General features: G+C 54.6%; 7 protein-coding genes across 7 annotated transcripts; 3 read left to right on the top strand and 4 right to left on the bottom strand.

Moving 5' to 3' along the window:
- Positions 1-73: 73 nt before the first annotated feature.
- CCOS01_09311 (spermine/spermidine synthase) lies at positions 74-1,937 on the bottom strand (the record flags this gene model as incomplete). Its single annotated transcript, XM_060457470.1, has 3 exons — positions 74-478; positions 545-848; positions 910-1,937. 3 exons carry the CDS (start codon positions 1,935-1,937, stop codon positions 74-76), a joined length of 1,737 nt encoding a protein of 578 aa, XP_060312170.1.
- Positions 1,938-3,062: 1,125 nt separating this feature from the next.
- On the bottom strand, positions 3,063-4,495 carry CCOS01_09312 (mandelate racemase/muconate lactonizing enzyme domain-containing protein; the record flags this gene model as incomplete). Its single annotated transcript, XM_060457471.1, has 2 exons — positions 3,063-4,259; positions 4,337-4,495. The coding sequence occupies 2 exons, from the start codon at positions 4,493-4,495 to the stop codon at positions 3,063-3,065; spliced, it is 1,356 nt and encodes a 451-aa protein (XP_060312171.1).
- A 1,473-nt stretch (positions 4,496-5,968) lies between these two features.
- Positions 5,969-6,976, bottom strand: CCOS01_09313 (uncharacterized protein; the record flags this gene model as incomplete). Its single annotated transcript, XM_060457472.1, has 1 exon — positions 5,969-6,976. The coding sequence occupies one exon, from the start codon at positions 6,974-6,976 to the stop codon at positions 5,969-5,971; it is 1,008 nt and encodes a 335-aa protein (XP_060312172.1).
- Positions 6,977-9,046: 2,070 nt separating this feature from the next.
- CCOS01_09314 (uncharacterized protein) lies at positions 9,047-10,342 on the top strand (the record flags this gene model as incomplete). The annotated part of the gene is made up of 1 exon (XM_060457473.1): positions 9,047-10,342. The coding sequence occupies one exon, from the start codon at positions 9,047-9,049 to the stop codon at positions 10,340-10,342; it is 1,296 nt and encodes a 431-aa protein (XP_060312173.1).
- A 619-nt stretch (positions 10,343-10,961) lies between these two features.
- On the top strand, positions 10,962-12,287 carry CCOS01_09315 (DNA repair protein rad10; the record flags this gene model as incomplete). The annotated part of the gene is made up of 2 exons (XM_060457474.1): positions 10,962-11,326; positions 11,411-12,287. The coding sequence occupies 2 exons, from the start codon at positions 10,962-10,964 to the stop codon at positions 12,285-12,287; spliced, it is 1,242 nt and encodes a 413-aa protein (XP_060312174.1).
- Positions 12,288-14,390: 2,103 nt separating this feature from the next.
- Positions 14,391-16,134, top strand: CCOS01_09316 (glycosyl hydrolase family 47; the record flags this gene model as incomplete). Its single annotated transcript, XM_060457475.1, has 4 exons — positions 14,391-14,611; positions 14,686-14,858; positions 14,923-15,504; positions 15,560-16,134. 4 exons carry the CDS (start codon positions 14,391-14,393, stop codon positions 16,132-16,134), a joined length of 1,551 nt encoding a protein of 516 aa, XP_060312175.1.
- A 200-nt stretch (positions 16,135-16,334) lies between these two features.
- On the bottom strand, positions 16,335-16,583 carry CCOS01_09317 (uncharacterized protein; the record flags this gene model as incomplete). Its single annotated transcript, XM_060457476.1, has 1 exon — positions 16,335-16,583. The coding sequence occupies one exon, from the start codon at positions 16,581-16,583 to the stop codon at positions 16,335-16,337; it is 249 nt and encodes an 82-aa protein (XP_060312176.1).
- Positions 16,584-18,175: the final 1,592 nt, after the last annotated feature.

Consider the following 18,175-nt stretch of genomic DNA (forward strand, 5'->3'; position numbering starts at 1 on the left):
AATGACTGTTCGTCGATTCCCACCCTTGATCCGGACTTTTTGCGCAAACACCATTTCCCGACAATAGGAACAATCACCACAACTCCCAAATCTTATCCGGCATCACAACCCGCATCACCTCCCAATGCCCCAGCGCGCTCTTCTCGTGCCATTTAGTCAGCTGCTCCGTGCTGTTATCCCTCAAGATCCCGTAATCCCCCTGCAAAAAGTGCTTGGGAAACACCTCGTGCGCCGGCATCAGGAACGCGCGGCGGGTGCGGCTGCCCAAGAAGTCGTCTTCAACGGGGGCCCTGAACTTGAGCTTCCCGGACGTCTTTTTACAAAAGATCACCATGTTGGTAAAATCCTGGCCCTCCTCCTCGATTTTCTCCGGGGTAGGGTGCTCCGACTCGCGGAAGATGCGGCAGGAGGGGAAAACCTCTCTGATTGTGTCCACGACGAGTTTGGGGGCCGGGTGGAGGAAGTCGCCGGCGTAGTTCTACGACTGACGTGAGTATATACGAACTATACACAATGGGTTGCGTAAACGAAGGACGTGACTCACAATTGCAATGGCACCGTCTGGCTTGAGGAGCGAGTTAAGGCCCTGGAGGAACTCGAGGGTGAAGAGGGGCACGGGCTCGGCGCCGCCGGTGAAGACGTCGTGGACAATGTAGTCGAATCTCGCGTCCGGGTCGTCGGCGAGCTTGCGCGTGTAGCTTACCGCGTCTGCGATGACGGGTGTGTGGTTGGACGGCAGCTGGAAGTACTTTGACGCAAACTCGTGCACGACGGGGTCGATCTCGACAATCGTCGTGTCGACGCCGTGAGCGACCAAAGCCGCGGGCGTAGTACCGATACCAAGGCCGCTGGTTTGTCGTTAGTAATTTTTTCTCCAAGGTCCCTTGCCAAGGAAGAGCAGCAACTTACATGTTCAGAGCCTTGGCCTTGGAGTCGGGAACAGCCTTGGTCGTCTTAACAAGCCGAACAGCCTCCAACATGACGAAGACACCATAAATAGGCTCCGCGACGCGAGGACCCTTGTGCTTCACCCACTCGCCACCGAGCAGCGAGTGATCGCACCGCATGACACGGTACCCGTGCTTGATACTCTCCAGCACGGAGACGTACCCCGTGACGGACTCCTTGCGATCCAGCAGGAACCAGTTATCCGCCTGCAATGTGGAGTTGAGCGAAGCCGCAGCCATGGGCGTCAGCGCATGTGGGTTCAAGAACGCCGTGTGCAGTACGGCCGGGACGGCGAGAAGGAGCAGCTTGGACGGGGCGTAAACGGCATATGCGGCGCCCAGCAGCGCCTCGAGGCCGATGCGCGTCTGGAAGAAGGACCGGCCGACGTAGGTCTGCAGATAGTCACCCGACAGCGTCTCGACGAAGCGGAAGAGGCCCCAGGAGCCCAGACCCGGCGCGGCGTCGGCGAGGAACTTGGGCAGCTTGGACAGGCTCACCTTCTCCATCTCCGTCGCCACGCAGCTCACCGAGATGACGACGAGGGGGAACAGCGTGACGGCCTCCATGACCAGGGGACCCCAGTACGCAGTCAGCAGGGCGCTGGTCTGATAGAGGTAGTACTGGATCGCGGGGACGCAGAGGGCGACGACGGGCAGCAGGGTGGCCGGGTTAAATGGCAAAGTGCGGTTGAGGACGACGTTGCCGGCCCAGCCAAAGAAGCAGGCGACCATGACGAGCTTGGCGTGGTATATCGACGACGGGATGGCGCCGTAGACGGGCGACATGGCCAGCTGGGAGACGTTGCTGTAGGTGGCGGCGAGGGCGATGAGGATGGTGGCCTTGAGATACGCCGAGGCCTGCTGCTTGTAGAATCTGCCTCTGGTCTGGCCCTTTGCCTTTGCCGCGAGGCTCTTGAGCTCCTTTTCGAACCGTTCGGGCGTGAAGCCCTCGGGAGCGGACTCTATCTTGACCGTCGACTTTGGCGGCATCGTTGTGAATGGGAGGGTGTGCGTGTCCGGGGCTGTCGTGTGAGATAGAGTGAGTGAGGTTGTCGTGGGATGAGACGCGAGCTGAGTTAGTGAGTGACGATGAATATGATTTCAATATACAAATATGAATTAACAAATGCTGAGGATGAGCGCCCAGGAAGCTCTCCAAGCGATTCGGTGGGGTAAAATATGGAATAGAAGGTATGTTATCAGGCAATTTCAACAGCCTGCTGTCGACGATCTCTTGGTCTTCCTCTTCACTCTCGCGCGTGGCGTGTTTCTCTTGAGCTCAGACTTCTTCAAGACACATCGACTTGCGATGCGACACAACGCTGTGGGCAGGAAGGGGGTTTTGTCTGGTTGCCGTTTTGAAACGTCTCCTTATTTGCTCCGTATCCGTAGCTCCCTCCTTGAAATCAGTTCTGGGGCCACTTGTGTGGCGCGAGCTTTGGAGCTGTGAGCTTTGCGTGGCTGACTGATTGTGTATGTGGCGGTGCACTGCTCACTACTCTTCAGTTACCTCATTCACAACAACATTCACCTTAGGGGCTTTCTTAACCTTCACTTTCACTCTCTCACATATTATGCCAGATACAATCAGCCAAAATCACAAAAGATCCAGGATCAGTATCTCATAGAGAATCGTCTCATTACGTAGCTATTGTGACGGGATAGAGAGCCTCTAGACTCATTTCTATACAAGATGCCATCGTTGCCCTGCGGAATGGTCCCTATGACCAAACCCCCTTTTTTTTGGTTTGCAAGAAAATCAATCAAAATCAAACGCTAGATAGTAGGGATGGTCACAGAGCTGAAGCTGCGCCATACAGGATGCCATCGTTGCCCTGCGGCCTGGCTCTATTCGCCAGACCCCCCGAATTTTGGATTCGCATGTGCCAATGCGATTCATGTGCCCAATTGCACAGGATAGCCAATATGACCTAGCTATACAGGATGCCATCGTTGCCCTGCGGACCGACCTTCTTCCCTGGCCGGACCCCTTTTCTCGTAAGTCGGTAACACAGGATGGCCGGCGGCTGCCGAGCCATGCAGGATGCCATCGTTTCCCTGCGGACGAGCAGTCTATACTCTGCTCGACCCCTCCAGAGTCGTAAAACTCCGGCTTTAAATCTTCTCTCCCTCAATAATGGGCTTAGCCTCGTCGCTGGTCCACCAGCTGACGCCCTGCTTGCCGGGGTAGCTGTACTGGTCCATGCTGTCCGCCTTCATCTCGACGCTGTAGCCGGGCTCGGTGGGTGTCTGGTAGTACCCGTCCTTGATGACGGAGGGGTTGAGGAAGTGCTCGTGCAGGTGGTCGACGTACTCGAGCACGGAGAGCTTGCCGCTGACGACGACGTAGTCGATGGTGCTTAGGTGCTGGGTGTACTCGGGCAGGCCGACACCGCCCGAGTGGGGGACGATGGGCACGTTGAACTTCTTAGCCATGAGCAGGACGGCGAGGACCTCGTTGACGCCGCCCATGCGGCAGGCGTCGATCTGGCAAATGTCGATGGCGCCCGACATGAGGAGCTGCTTGAAGATGACGCGGTTCTGGCACATCTCGCCGGTGGCGACGCCGATGCCGTAGGGCTTGAGGGCCTCGCGGATGGCCTTGTGGCCGAGGATGTCGTCGGGGGAGGTGGGCTCCTCGATGAACCAGGGCTTGAACTCCTTGAGCTGCTTCATGTACTCGATGGCTTCGGGCACGGACCAAACCTGGTTGGCGTCGACCATGAGGATGTTGCCGCTGTCGTAGCCAATGACCTCGCGGGCGATGCTCAGGCGCCTCTTGTCCTGCTCGACGCTGCTGCCGACCTTGAGCTTGAAGTGGCGGTATCCCTTGCCGAGGGTCTCCTGGAGGAGACCCTTCATTTTGTCCTCGCCGTAGCCGAGCCAGCCGGCGCTGGTGGTGTAGGCCGGAACGGCGCGGCTGTTCTCGGCGTCCTTGATGCGCTGGGCCTTTGTGGGCTCCTGCTCCTTGAGCAGCTGGATGGCCTCCTCGGGGGTGATGGCGTCGGTGATGTAACGGAAGTCAATGCAGGCGACAAACTCCTCGGGAGACATGTCGGCGACGATGCGCCAGACAGGCTTGCCAAGGACCTTGGCCCACAGATCCCAGATGGCGTTGACAACGGAGCCGAGGGCCAGATGGATGACACCCTTCTCGGGACCGATCCATCTCAGCTGGCTGTCGTTGACGAGGTATCTCCAGGTCTGGCCCCAATTTGAGACGAGGTCTGACAGCTTCTTGCCCTTGATTCTCTCAACCAGGTAGTCGATGGCCTTGCAGACGATATCGTTTCCTCGTCCGATTGTGAAGGTCTGGCAAGGGAGAAAGAGGGGTGAGCGACTTTACGAGACTGAGATGGATTTGGGATTAGGGAAAGGGGAAAACATACCATGCCGTGGCCAGAGTACTTGGAGTCGGTCTCAAGAATGCAATAGGCGGCAGAGTAGTCACCAGCAGCGTTCATAGCGTCGGAACCGGTCTTGTCCAGGGAAGTAGGGAAGCGCACATCGCGCGTCTGCCACCCGGTGATGGTAATATCGAGACTCATGATGGGCAACTGTCTCAGAACGGGAACAATAAACAATTAGAGAGAAACACGGGCCGAGATTCTTGGAGAAAGGACAGTAGACAGCAAGAAGATTGGAGGAGGGAAGAGGGAAGAATAGAGGGAATTACTACACTACACAGTAACGGGCAGAGAGATTTGAGACCTTTATAGCCTCCGACGATGCGTTTCTTCTCCCACCTTCCCCTCCCCGCCTTTGCCAATGGCTAGACCACTCACGGGCTACAACCCTCTACTTTTTTCCACCTCGCTCACTTTTTTGCCTTACCCCGAGTCTGGAGTATGGGCCGGAGGCGGAGGAGGGGACAGTTGCTAGTAGCAGAAGCATGAGGGGGAGACGGAAGAATGGAGGGGTAGGGGGAAGGAGGGGGAGGGGCCTTCAGTGGAGGGCTTGGAGGGGCATGCGCCGGAGAGGGTCCCTTTCAATGGGGCTTGGCATCAGAAAACAACCCGGCCCAGAGACGGCGTGCCAGCGCGGGGGGTTCGCCAGGCCGAGCCGGCTTCGGACCCATCCCCTTTACGGCCTCTGATTGATGGAAGAATTCCTCCGCCTGGATAATTTAGCGTGCCTCGTGCTCGGTATACACTCCGCCAGACCCCCAGGCCTCCCAATTCTGGCCTCTAGCCTTCTACTGCAGATGTTGACGATGTTCGTGGGTGTTGGGTGGGGGGAGCGAATGAGATTGGAAGAATCCGATCAGACAGGTTCTCTACGAAGTAGTTCCCTGTCATTCGGGGTTTATGTGGCTGGAGAATTTGATGTTGCGTCCTTAGCCGTGATGAATTTCATCTAACGCACGCACGTAGGTAATTCTCCGTAAAGTATATGCAGAACGGCTCTAGACGGCATCTCACCGCCAAAGGTTCATTCTCTCTGCGTTTGCGCCCATCGAGCTGACTTGGCGGCATTGGCGAATAAAGTGCCAGACAATCGGATTTCTCGTATTTTGGACTGTACCCATAGTTGTTCTCTCAAAAGGTTGTCCCTTCAAAACGTCTGTTCGGTAAGTTTGTGGTGGTGAGATGTATAGTTGAAAGGGCGCGGGTTCAGTGTGTCCTTTAGCTAGACCCGCGTCCTTTCAGATACCCGAATACTCGAATACTCTCACGAACCTCGTGATATTCTTACACTCCTTCCGTTTCCATCTTGCAAATCCAGCCGTAGGATTTACTTCATACGTGGCTGGCTTCGGCAAAACGCTGATAGAATCGTTCAGTCATTACTGGCTATAGCTCTCCCATCGGGATCTCCTTGACCCGGTCTTCAAGCTTGACGTAGGAGAACGCAGTTGTGTGTATTGTTCTCTGACACCGGATCAAATTCTTGATGTTGACTTTAAGATCAACAACGACCATGCGAAAGACAAGGCATGGAGCTTGCATATCCCGCCAAAGATGGCGCACGATGCAATGTGGGACTTGGCAGGGGACCCAAGGGCGGCATACCCGTATCATCTAAGGCGATTGCTGCCAAGAGAGGATCCTACATCTGCATGGCACTGTCTCGCTCTCTAGTGCTTGGGTGAGATGTTCTTGATGAATGCCCTGGCTGACGGTAGGGGTGAGACGCCTACGAGCTGATTCGAGAAGCTCGACGACCTCTCCGAGACCACCGGACCGCGCCACTTGCTCGGCCGAGACTTCAAAGTACCGACGGTTTCCACGTTGGAAGAGGTATTGTGTCTGACTACTTGTATCAACCTCAAAAGACGCCAAGTAGTCCTCTAGTATAGTGTCAGAGCCTGCGTACATCGGCACACTCCATCGATTACCCCAAGCGGGCCACGGTTTCTCCGCCTCCCGCAGATGAGCCGGATCCACGACAACGTAGAGAGCACGGAGAGTACGGGAGCCCCACAAGGTTAGCAGACCGTTCAAAGCCTCGGAATTGTAGAATGAACTTCGGCCGTCAGACGGGCCGACTTGGTGAGGCCCAGGCCAGGCGAGAGCCAGACAGCGCAGCGGTGTTGGCACATGAAGACGAAAAACGCCGGCAGTACTGATCAGACGGCAGGGCCACTGCCATCCAGTATTGAGAATGATGAGATCCCGCATGGCGTCAACTTCCATGTGGTATGCGCCCAGGGAATCGCCACCTCGAAGTATGAGGGTGTAGGAGGATGAATCACCGCCTCGAAGAAGAAATGGGTGAGAGGGTTTGATGAATTTGAGGGCGCGTGTTGCTACACGATAGGATCGATGGCAGACGAAAAGCATGCCAAAGAGAGTGGACATGACGCAGTCGCGATCCGAGAGATGAGGGGATCCAGAGGTGCGAAGTCTGTAGAGAAGAACTCTATCTTTGACATTGTAGCGGTCGATGGAGCCATCCTCGGTGCGGCCCATAGGATGGCGGGCCAGTTGAACATGGAAAGCGGTCGGGGCGGGCGGGGGAAGGGCAGCCTCCCAAACCTTGTCTTGTAGCTCCAGAGGTAGATTGGGGAAAAGAGCAAAGTCATTCATGGCTTATGATGATGATGATAAGTTGGGATAAGGTATTGTAGGGTCGTGTAGGTGGTGTAGCCGATGCCGATGCCAATCCCCATTAACTTTTAGATGAAGGTTGATGGATGAGATGGCGAAGACGGATGATCGTCGTCCAATGCCGGAGCGCAGTCCGGGATGCTTGGACAATGTTGGAGGGGTTCGGGAGGCGAGTTTTCGGGATGGCTGTCGATCTCGGACTGCTGAAAAGGTTTGTTGGTTGAGAAGGCGAATGAATTGCAGCTGAAGATGGGGAGGGGGGGGAACAACCGAACAACAGACGGAGGCGGTAGGGCAAATGTTGGTGGCTCGAGGACGATTCAACGCAGACAAGAGAACGCGGGGAAAATTGCAATCGTTGATTGGCTCATTGTGGCCACGGCGTTGGGATGTGTAGCCTCGAGGTGGAGGAGGCAAGCCGCGAAGGGACAAAGTGGCGGGCGTAAGATCAGGGTTGAAGGTGGCACGGGTGGGAAGAAGTGGGAGCTGGGAATATGTCACTACTGTGAACACCAAAGTGGTGAGGCTTTTCGATGACATGGGCCAATCCACCACACGGCGACGGGCAAGACGGGAGCCTTCCGACTTTCCGCCCGCCCTTTGGTCTTTGCCTGACCCGAGCGCCTGATTGTCGATAGTAGGTACGTACATGGGGTTCCTACGTATTCATCAGTACGTACACTATTATGTAAAGTAGAGATGCAGTTGCAATTTCTTACCATCAGCAACTTGCAAAGAAATGTCACCACAAGATCATCAAGAGAGGACTTCGACTGAGAATCACTATAAAGAAAACATCCCATCACTACGATAGGCTACTCGCAAGATCTCACCACTGCTCCCCCGATGCCACCCGTCTAATCTCTGACCCCAACTCCGAACTCACTCCCGCTCACCGCGAACCATCCAACATGCCGTCCATCCATTGCAATGGCAGCCATTCTTACAGTCACACAGCCCACCGTTGAGCGAATGCGAGTTGAGATGTGACCCCTGCCAGCGATCGGGACAGCCCACCAACCCCCCAGGCCACATCCCTGACCGGTCAGAGCCTCGACCACCTTTTCCCTCGAGTTTCTTGGGGCATATGTTGCAAAGGTGGGATACGATGACGTGGGCTCAGCAAGGATGCCCCCGACGTTCCATCCTCTCCATCCATGTTTTTTCTCAACTAACTGACAGTGACTGACTGACTTGCAGTGACTGCTCATGGCACACGCCGCAAACACCGTGACACCAACAGACAGAGCGGGATCTTGAACGCTTCGCCTCGAGTCTCGACCTTCGGGTGGTTCTTCTCCATATCCACTCTCCACTGCCACTACTGCGTAAGGTAGAAGAAGCAAACAGGAACGCATGGCTACCTTGTCCAGGCCCAGCCAACTGCGATGTGTTGTCCCAACCTCACATCATTCTGAGCTTAGCTTACCCTGCCTTGCCTCGCAGACGCAGCAGAGTTGAGGCATCTCATTCTTACCCTACACTACCTTTCCTTGCATTCCCTTGCACTCCTTGCACACACCATCCCGGTATGCCCTCCTCTGTGACCTCTTTAACCTTTTTGCTCTCCCACTGCCCGCTTCATGCCTGGTGGCCCGCTCGTCCAGTGGGAATCCGGTTTTGAGCTCTGCCTCGTCGAGTTCTCAAAGCCTCCATCATCGTACATGCATATCCCGACCTCCATGCGCGTGGATACCTGCGCTGACTCTGCCTTTTGCCCTCCTCCATGCTATAACAATCCCTCCCTCTTGCTATCCCCTCACACCCACAAACCAACAGATGCATGGAACAGCCCATTTTCTCACGCTCAATTTTGATTCCCCGAGACGTCATTTGCCGCTCACAGAGAGTCATGAATTCAGCAGACTGCGAACTTCAACCAACCCATATATGACTTGGTACAAACCCTAGATAACTCTCCTACCACAACCATTGGTATTGCTATACTACCAGACCAAAAAACGGCTTAATACCGCTTCTCATCGCAGTATACTCTCACCCAGCGTAGCCTCATCACTTTCCCACCATAGCTACTCCAACCAGAACAACATGGATCGCCGTCCTCATGCACAGTCACTGGCACCGCCAGCCCCAATATCAAACAACCCGCCGGAACCTCCACAACGCTTACGGCGCAGATTGCAAAAGAAGCTCCTGTCCATCCGACGTCCTGCACCTATCGACCCCGTGGCATCAAACAAACTCAATACCGGGGTGGCAGTAGCTGCCCAGCAAGCCGGAACCATCGGCCAACCTTCCTTGCGTTTGTCACCAGACCTGAGCGATGCAAAATGGCACGCATATCTCGGAGACAGCAACGCTGTTCAAGATCCGACATCAAAATCGCAATCAAAAGCACAGTCAAAATCACAGTCAAAATCAAAGCCCCTACCAGCGAGACCAAGAACCCCAGAAAAACCACGAAAAGTCTCATTCGACACAACACCACCAGCGCCGGCCATCATTCCAGAATTCTCACACCTCGCCGTCAGCAATTTGACGCCGAGGCCCTCTCTCGACAGCTCACTCAGCTCACCGACCTCGTCAATTAGCACGAGATCGAGCATGAGACGCCATGCAAAGACGCCCATCTACGCCATTGGCCAGCTGGAAAACGCAAGCTATGGGAGGAGTGCCAAAACCGCCGAAAAAGTCACAAGCGTCGACCTGATTGCGAACCAGTACCGAGATCTCCTCGAGACCCAGGACGCCAGCTCAATATACACTGACGCCCACTCTGATCCCTTCCCATCACGACAATCTTTGCACAGCCAGATTTCCTCCTCCACTACCCGGTCACGCCACAGCGCCGGTGAGACACCCGCAGAGCAGCTCCGCCGAGACATATTTTCGCCGGCACCGGCGCCGTTGCGCCGTGCATCGGCGGCGTATCCCAGGTCACCGCGGTCTGATGATGGTACGCTGGTTGCATTCGATGAGGAAGCGATCTACTTCAAGCCCCTGTCATTCTCACCAGAACCGCCGTTGACACCCCCGCCCCCGCCGCGGAATCGCGCCCGATTGAATCGCAATTCGTCCTCCCAAGGAGGGTCGAATCAGAACCTGAGCCTGCAGATTGCAATGGACCTCTTGACGCGTGAGCTCTCGACGAGCATGTTGGACAACTCGCACAAGACGGGGACAGACGTCTCGTCTCTGCAGGTCTGGGTCATGATCGAAGCCTACGAGAGGCTGAGGGACCAGGTTCTAGAAGCGAGGAGGCAGACAGATGACGCGCAGAACCTGGAAACGGTGTTTGATACCTGGTTGAAGGCTCTCTATAACCTTCATGACCAGATGACGAGTGATGCGGCTTCTCGCGGGAGCAACTACGATGAAGCATAATCGGGGCTAGGAAACAAGGACGGATGACGGATGATCTACTGTTAGTTAACTTGGGTACGGAAACACCCGCAAGGTTAGGGCAACGGCGTTGGAGTTGAAATACGTTCGGACACGGCATGTCTGAGTAAGAGTACCTTAAACCAGGTAAAAAGAACAACAGTATCAAATTCAATACCAATTCAAATCTGAAAATGAGAAGAACTCAAAGATGTGAGGCATGTGAAATACTATTGCTCCATGGTTTCAATGAGTAGTCTACGGAGTAAAGGCGAGGTGAATGGAATGAACGACCCCACCAGTTTGACAGTTTTGCTGAGGTGCCGAATTCGATGGCATCATCAATTGCCGTTTGGGGCGTGTGGCCCGCTGTAGTCACCACTGCATTGGTTACCAGACCCCGCCAAAGGTGAGCTACGTTCTATGTACTACGTATTACAGATCCATACCTTAACTTCCGCAGACGCGACTCTCACCGCGTGCACTTTCTTTGCCTCGTTCAACATCACCAGGCGTATTGCCATCCTCCTGCTCTCCACGCCGTGCACCGTGGCACAGATAGAGACCGGTTTCCGATTCCTCAACATACAAGCAATTGGGCAAATACGTAGAATCACCAATCATGGACGACGATTTCGGTGCCGACGAAGACTTCCTGGCCGCTCTCGCATCTTCGAACCCGGCACCTTCACGCCCCGAGGCTCAACCATCTCGTCCCCGTGTGCAGCAACCGACACCGCAGAAGATACAGCAGCCGACACCGCAGCGCTTGGATAGACCACCGCCCGCAAATGCTTCTGCGAGCGGCAAGATTGTCCAACCGACACCCCAGGCCCTTCCCCAGCGAGGATCCGGCTCGGCCATTCTTGTGTCTCCACGGCAGAGGGGCAACCCGGTGCTCGCATCTCTCAAGTCGATGCCATGGGAGTACAGCGATATTCTGGGTGACTACGGTCTTGGTTTGACGACATGTGCATTGTTTCTGAGGTAGGTTCACTACTCAACCAATTCCCTCAAGCTACCTACCTTCCTACCTTAATGACAGGCATGCTAACCCGTATCTGCCTTCAGTCTGAAGTACCACCGCCTCCATCCCGAGTATATCCATACGAGGATCAGGAATCTTCAAGGGAAATACAACCTACGTCTCGTACTGACTATGGTTGATATTCCAAACCACGAGGAGGTCTTGCGCGAGTTGTCCAAGACCTCATTGGTCAACAACGTCACCCTCATTCTTTGCTGGTCAGCCGCCGAGGCCGCGCGATACCTCGAGCTGTACAAGTCGTACGAGCACGCCAATTTCAACGCCATCCGCGGCCAACAAGCGTCGACGTATGCGGAGAAGCTCGTCGAGTTCGTCACCGTTCCCAGGAGCGTCAACAAGTCGGATGCCGTTGCCCTGGTCAGTAACTTTGGTAGCTTGAAGAACGCCATCAATGGGAATCCCGAGGAGATTGGCCTGCTAGCTGGCTGGGGCGCTGTCAAGGTCAACAAATGGGTCAAGGCTGTCGAGGAGCCTTTCCGAGCACAAAAATCTGGCAAGCGACAGCTGGATCGATCAGACCGCACCGAGGACGGGAGGCCGTCGCAAGCATCGAGGTTGGATCAAGCTGTGCCTCTCAGCAGAGTCCCGCTTCGTGAGATGTCTATGAGAGACTCATCGAGAGGCTCACCTGCAGTGGGCACGCCAACGACAACCCAGCCCAAGAGGCCTGCCGCCTTGGAGAGAGGCAATCCGGATCTCGACGAGGACGATGAAGAGGCGATGATCGCCGCCGCTATTGAGGAATCAAGGCGGACTGCTGAGGTGCAAGCACAAGTACAAGCACAGACGCCGGTGCAGGCGCAGACGCAGACGAAACAAATTGACAGCGCAGGTGCGAAAGACGATGCACTTACAGACGGGGTCGCGGCCGCACTCGCAAGGTTGCGGAAGCAGGGCTGAATACCTGTATTCTCTAGGCTATCTCGCTTTTTCGTACAGCCCCAGAAACACGACACAGCCTTGGAGATTGCGGGCTAAAGTCTAATCGACGTTTCGAAAGGACGGCACACCTTACAAGAGATGGATTCGCGTGTATGGCATTTTCCCTTGGTGTTCCGCGAGGCACCTTTCGCATAAGAAAGAGGAAACTCCATGACTCGTTGGGATTCGAACAAGAGCATAAATGCGGCTTCGAGAGGAAGAACGAATCAAACGACGAAGTAAACTTTGCGTACTTCTGAAGCGACCCTTGCTTCGTCGGTGGGCCAATCACGACGATGCCAACCGGGAAACAGGATGCATTCATCAGACGATTCGCCCGGTAGGAAAGCGAAGTCCGTCTGTAGAAGCATGCCATCCAAGTCAGATCTACCTAGAATATCCAACGCTGCCTTCGGCGTATCAACAGAGCAGGTGGGGGACTGTATGCTGTGCTCAATAGAGGTCGTGTTCGCGGGTTCGCGCAGTGCGGGGGCGGCCTCGACACGGATTTGCAGGTACCGAACTCAAAGTCAAGAGTTGGAGATGAAGATCGTCACGCACGCATCTGGTATTTCTCCAATGTCACCCTTCTGACCAAGTCAAGTGGTTGACATGGGACGAGCTGGCGGACCTTAGTTCTGACGCCGCGCCATTTCTCCCTATCACGATTGACATTTGATCTTTGGTTTGTGTAACTCTTGGGCAACTTGCCAAAGGACTAAAACTATTGATGCGCTACTCCTTGCTCTTACATGAAAATCAAATAGGCACTGCATCGACGCCGAGCATGCAGAGCCTCCGAGATCCAATGATCAGTAGCTCCGATCATCCCCGGCTAGATTAAGCCGGGTATAGCGGCCGTCGGCACAACCAAGCAGTCTTCTGATCCGCCCGCGCCAAGGCCAAAGGCCGCAGTCGGTCAATATCTGGAGGCCATGCAAATTGACTCTCGGTTGAAGCGCATCTCCAAAGTCCCGAGGAGACACTGCCTCATACGGAAGGTCAACAAGTTTATGTACAACTTACAACACCTTGTGGTCGGGGCATTGTACGAGGGCCCAGAACATCCCCTCATTTCTATCCCTCGGAGGCTCGGGTATTGCAACTCGCCAGCATTTGTTTCCTTGACTTCATCTGCCCGTATGCAACTGCAACTGCAACGCAACGCTGCATTTAACTTTGGGTAGCACTCACTGGGCAAGGGGCCTTTCCCAAGTTTCCCCCCAACAGCTGCTCCGCACGTGCTTGATTCACCAGGGACGTCCGTGCCTGGTGACTTTGCCATTTCGAGATGAGCAGCGACGAACCTGGGCAAGATCTTCTCTGCGCGTGTTTGATGCCAGTCATTACGGCCACCAGCGGACTCGGCCCGCGTGGACGGCTCATCACTCGCCCTACCAATGGTGTAACCCCCGTTCGAATAAGAACAGTTCGTCTGACTCCTGGGTGTTAGATGCACTCATAGTCTCATTCTACTGGGGTGGTGGTGGGACTTTGGGGAGGTGGAGGGTGGTATCCAAAGGAACAATAATCAGGAGGGCGAAGATGAGCCGGAGATGGGAAGGGAAAGACACCGGATCGCGAGGACCACTTACAATGTCGAATGGACAAAACAAACCTAACGTTGCAGACGCAGAAAGCCGACAGAAGCAGGAGAAGAAGCAGGGGCAGCTGGTGTGTGGGAAAAAAAAAAAAAAGATCCCGACGATGAGACATGGAGCAGGGGCGAACGCACAGTCCGGGGGACTATGGATGAGAAACAGAGTTTATTCATCTCATGCTGTGCCTGCGTGAAAGTGTTCCCAGTCTCCAGGTCCTCCCTCCCGAAGTTTCCCAGAGTTTGCCGATTCCTGGGGGTTGCGTGATTCCAACACACCCCCGACTGACCCATTGTCATTTTATTACCCTTTGCGCGCCCCAATAATGCAGTCGACGGTAGATATATATATTTGACCACAGCCTCTCTCCTTCCCTCGCTATCGTTCGTCGTTCGTCCGGACCCTGCTCCGTCTGTAGTCTCAGTCTCTTTCTGCTTCCCAGGACCGACATCTAATAGCTTGGAGGCTTCTCGTCGCGAACACGATGCACCTGTCAATGCGCGGACTGGCCATCGCCGGGCTCCTCGCCCAGGCGTCAGCCTCCCCTCAATCTCTTCTACAGGCCGCCGCGCCGCAGTATATCAACCAGCCCGAGAGGGCGGCAGCCGTCAAGGAAGCCTTCCAGCGCTCGTGGGACGGGTACCGCAAGTTCGCCTTCCCCAATGACACGCTCAAGCCGGTGTCGAACACGGCCGAGAATGACCGGTACGTTCTTAGTCGTTTGCTCCACATGAGACAGAGCGCAAAGAACCCCGTTTCCTGACCATGTTTTGCTGTAGGAATGGTTGGGGTGCGAGTGCTGTGGACGCCTTGAGTACTGCCATTCTTATGGAGAACAAGGACGTTGTGGGACAGATTCTAGACTTTATACCGACCATCAACTTCAACGTGACGGATAGCGAGGTCTCTCTGTTTGAGACGACTATCCGATATCTTGGCGGCATGTTGGCAGGTGAGACAGGCTTCCCAATGTAAAAAGGTGGTGTTTCTCTCGTAAAGCTAATACAACTGAACAGGACATGACTTGCTGAAAGGACCACTCAAAGATGTCGCCAGTAATCAGACCGGCGTAGACAATCTTCTCGTGCAGTCGAAGAAACTTGCAGACAATCTCAAAGTCGCGTTCGATACAGCAACCGGCATCCCCGATAACACGCTCATCTACGATCCCAAGCCGCGCAAGAAGGGCTCCGACACGAACGGCATTGCGACCATTGGGACCTTGGTGCTGGAGTGGACTCGCCTGAGCGACCTAACGGGGGACAAGCAATACGCGGATCTGTCACAGAAGGGCGAGAATTTCCTCCTAAAGCCCAACGAGGAGGTGTTCCCCGGCCTGTTGGGTACGGACGTCTTCATCTCGAACGGGACATTTGCGGATCGGTCCGGTGGCTGGAACGGAGGCACCGACAGTTTCTACGAATACCTCATCAAGATGTGGGTGTACGACCAGAACCGATTTTCGCTCTACAAGGAGCGCTGGATCGCTGCGGCCGATTCATCGATCAAGTTCTTGGCGTCGAGCCCGACTACTCGGCCTGATTTGACGTTCTTGGCGGCGTACAACAACGCGAACCTGAGATTCGTCAGCAGCCATCGTAAGTTTGAACCGCTTCTTTTTGGCCATGGTCGACTGCTCACAAGCTCGTCTAGTTGCGTGCTTCGATGGTGGCAACTTTATTCTCGGTGGTCTTGTTCTCAAGGAGCAAAAATACGTCGACTTTGGCATCAAGCTGACCGAGGGCTGCCGCGAGACGTACAAACAGACGGCGACTGGAATCGGGCCAGAAATCTTCCGCTGGCAAGACGACAGGCCGCCGGTGAACAAGACACTCAACCCGGACCCGCCCGCCAACCAGACAGAGTTCTACCAAAAGGCAGGCTTTTGGATCAGAGAGGACGGCGCGGGTTACGTTCTCCGACCCGAGGTCATTGAGAGCTACTACTACGCCTACCGCGCCACCGGCGACAGCAAGTACCAGGACTGGGCGTGGGACGCTTTCCTGGCGATCAATAAGACGTGCAGCGCGGGAAGCGGCTTCTCGTCCATCACCAACGTCCAGGATCCGAAGGGAGGGTCATTCGACGACTTCCAGGAAAGTTTCTGGTTCGCCGAGGTTCTCAAGTACAGCTACCTGATCCAGGCCACGGATGCCAAGGTCCAAGTTGAAGTAGCGGACAACAAGTTTGTTTTCAACACCGAGGCGCATCCGTTCCAGATCGCTTAGAAAGCGAAGACTTGTACCGGGAGAAGAAGGCCGAGGTTGTGGTGATGCATGCATTGATGAGCGAGAGGTGGGACGGTAATATTGATAGTTGGGCATAGATACCCATTATGAATAATTGCATTTTGTTTTTTTTGTTTTGAAGTTCATACCGAAGTCTTCTCCGTATACATGATCTTTCTGGTTTCATTGTCTATACTGGGCTATGAGCCGCCGTCTCTCTTGGCGTATTCCTCCTCCATGGCCTCCTCGTAGAGCCGGTCGGCCTCGAGCTCGGCATCCGTCTTGGGGCGGGTGGTGCCGGCTCCCGTGTTTGCGCCGGCGCCGGTAGCTTGGCCCGTGTGTTGCTGGCTCTGTCCGACTGTTTCTGTGGTACTAGACTGAGCTGGTTGTGTCTTTGTAGGTTCGTCTTCTGGGACGTTGGGGACGCCTAGTTTGATTGGGAGACCCATTGCGATGACGTAGTGTGGGGTGTATGAGGAATGCAATGTACAGAGTATGTATCTGTGGAGAGTGAGAGTTGGTTTAGGGTGAGAGAGTTGGGTGAGGATGAGGATGAGGATGAGGATGAGTGTTTGTGAAGAGAAGTGTGGCTGGGATGAGGCTGGTGTATGTGATGTATTTATGGGGAAGGAAGTTTGTAAGGTAGGAGAATGGAAGATTCCATGCGGCAGTGATGGGTAGCTAGAAGAGTCCGCATAGACTTGCGTCTGCCTTTGCTCGTGTGCTTGTCAAACAGTCACCTGTGGCGAATCATGGGAGGGAGCCGGCAGAGCTGTTCAGCTGCCCTAGGGACGCAGCGAGCTCCGCTATTCGCCGTGTGTGGGTAATGGTAGTTCGGATCCGAACTGATGGCCGGGGACTGGAAGTGTCTTGTCCTTCGAGCCGATCCGCCCCACCTGTTGTCTCTGGGATCAGCACTGGACGGAGGTCCAAAGCCACACATACACACCGCAAGCTTGATAAGGTAGGGAAGGTGAGATGAGTGGGTGCCAGGCAGGCAGAGAGGTATGGTACGTAGGTTGTGGAATGTACTTCCGTACACGTGCTGTGTTCACCGGGCAGCCGGAATCGAGATTTGAAGTGAGACGATTGCTTTTGGTCTCTTTGATTTAGAGGTTGGCTCATGTTTTGTGATCTAGATTGTCTTGAAAGTTTGGAACACTCGTGTCTCTCTCTCGCTCTGTTTCTGTGTGTGTATGTGTCTTGCGCACGTCGGGAAGTGGGTGAGAGAGGAAACAATTTAGAAGGTTGAGCTACCGTTCTGGATGAGACATGGCAAACACAGGATGTGTTCCCCGAAAGGCAATTGCTCGAAACTTTGCTTGTAATGGAGAGTCGAAAAAGTCAAAGCATACTGCGTGTAACGCTTTGGCTCTCGAGTCCTTGAGTAAGAGTTCAAGGTAAGGGGCCATGGGATGTGATTTGCGGATAAGGCCCAATGCTACGGCGGTATTTTTGCAATCTGCAGTCTGTAAAGTCAAAGGGTCTCCGGTGGGATGAGTCCTGGAAAAGTCAGGGACGACATTGCGACATTACCTATGACATTCTGTGAGATAGGGTTCTACGGCAACGTCGTTCTTGGTGAAATGTGTGTATGTGCGCCTCGGCCACCAAGAGACACAAGACACTGCCTACTCTAAATCGACTCAATTGGGCCACGTAGGACCTGTCTCACTCTCGATTCAATCGTACTGCGCCGCTCTGTCACGTTATACAGTGACGTTTTTCCTTTCTTTTTCTTTTTCCCCTTAGCAGTTGTCTGGTGACTGGAGGGAAGAGTCGCCATTCTGATTCGACTCGTGCAAGTCAGTAGTCACCCCAATAGAATACGGAAGAAGGTGAACAAGGTGCATCCAGATCAGCCAGGAACCATTTTGGATACCCAACGGGCCAGTGAGAGCGCTTGGATTTCGAATTTCCCGTCTCCCGTCGGCGCCGAGCACCGAGCAGCGATTTCCCCCTCGGACTTTTCTCTCTCGACCAACTACCTTTTGCAGTAAGCGATTGACCGTGCAATTGCATGGCCCCAGTCAGGATGAGC

Source organism: Colletotrichum costaricense, assembly GCF_030867565.1.
Source record: "Colletotrichum costaricense strain IMI 309622 chromosome Unknown Scaffold_9.1, whole genome shotgun sequence".
Taxonomy (NCBI): domain Eukaryota; kingdom Fungi; phylum Ascomycota; class Sordariomycetes; order Glomerellales; family Glomerellaceae; genus Colletotrichum; species Colletotrichum costaricense.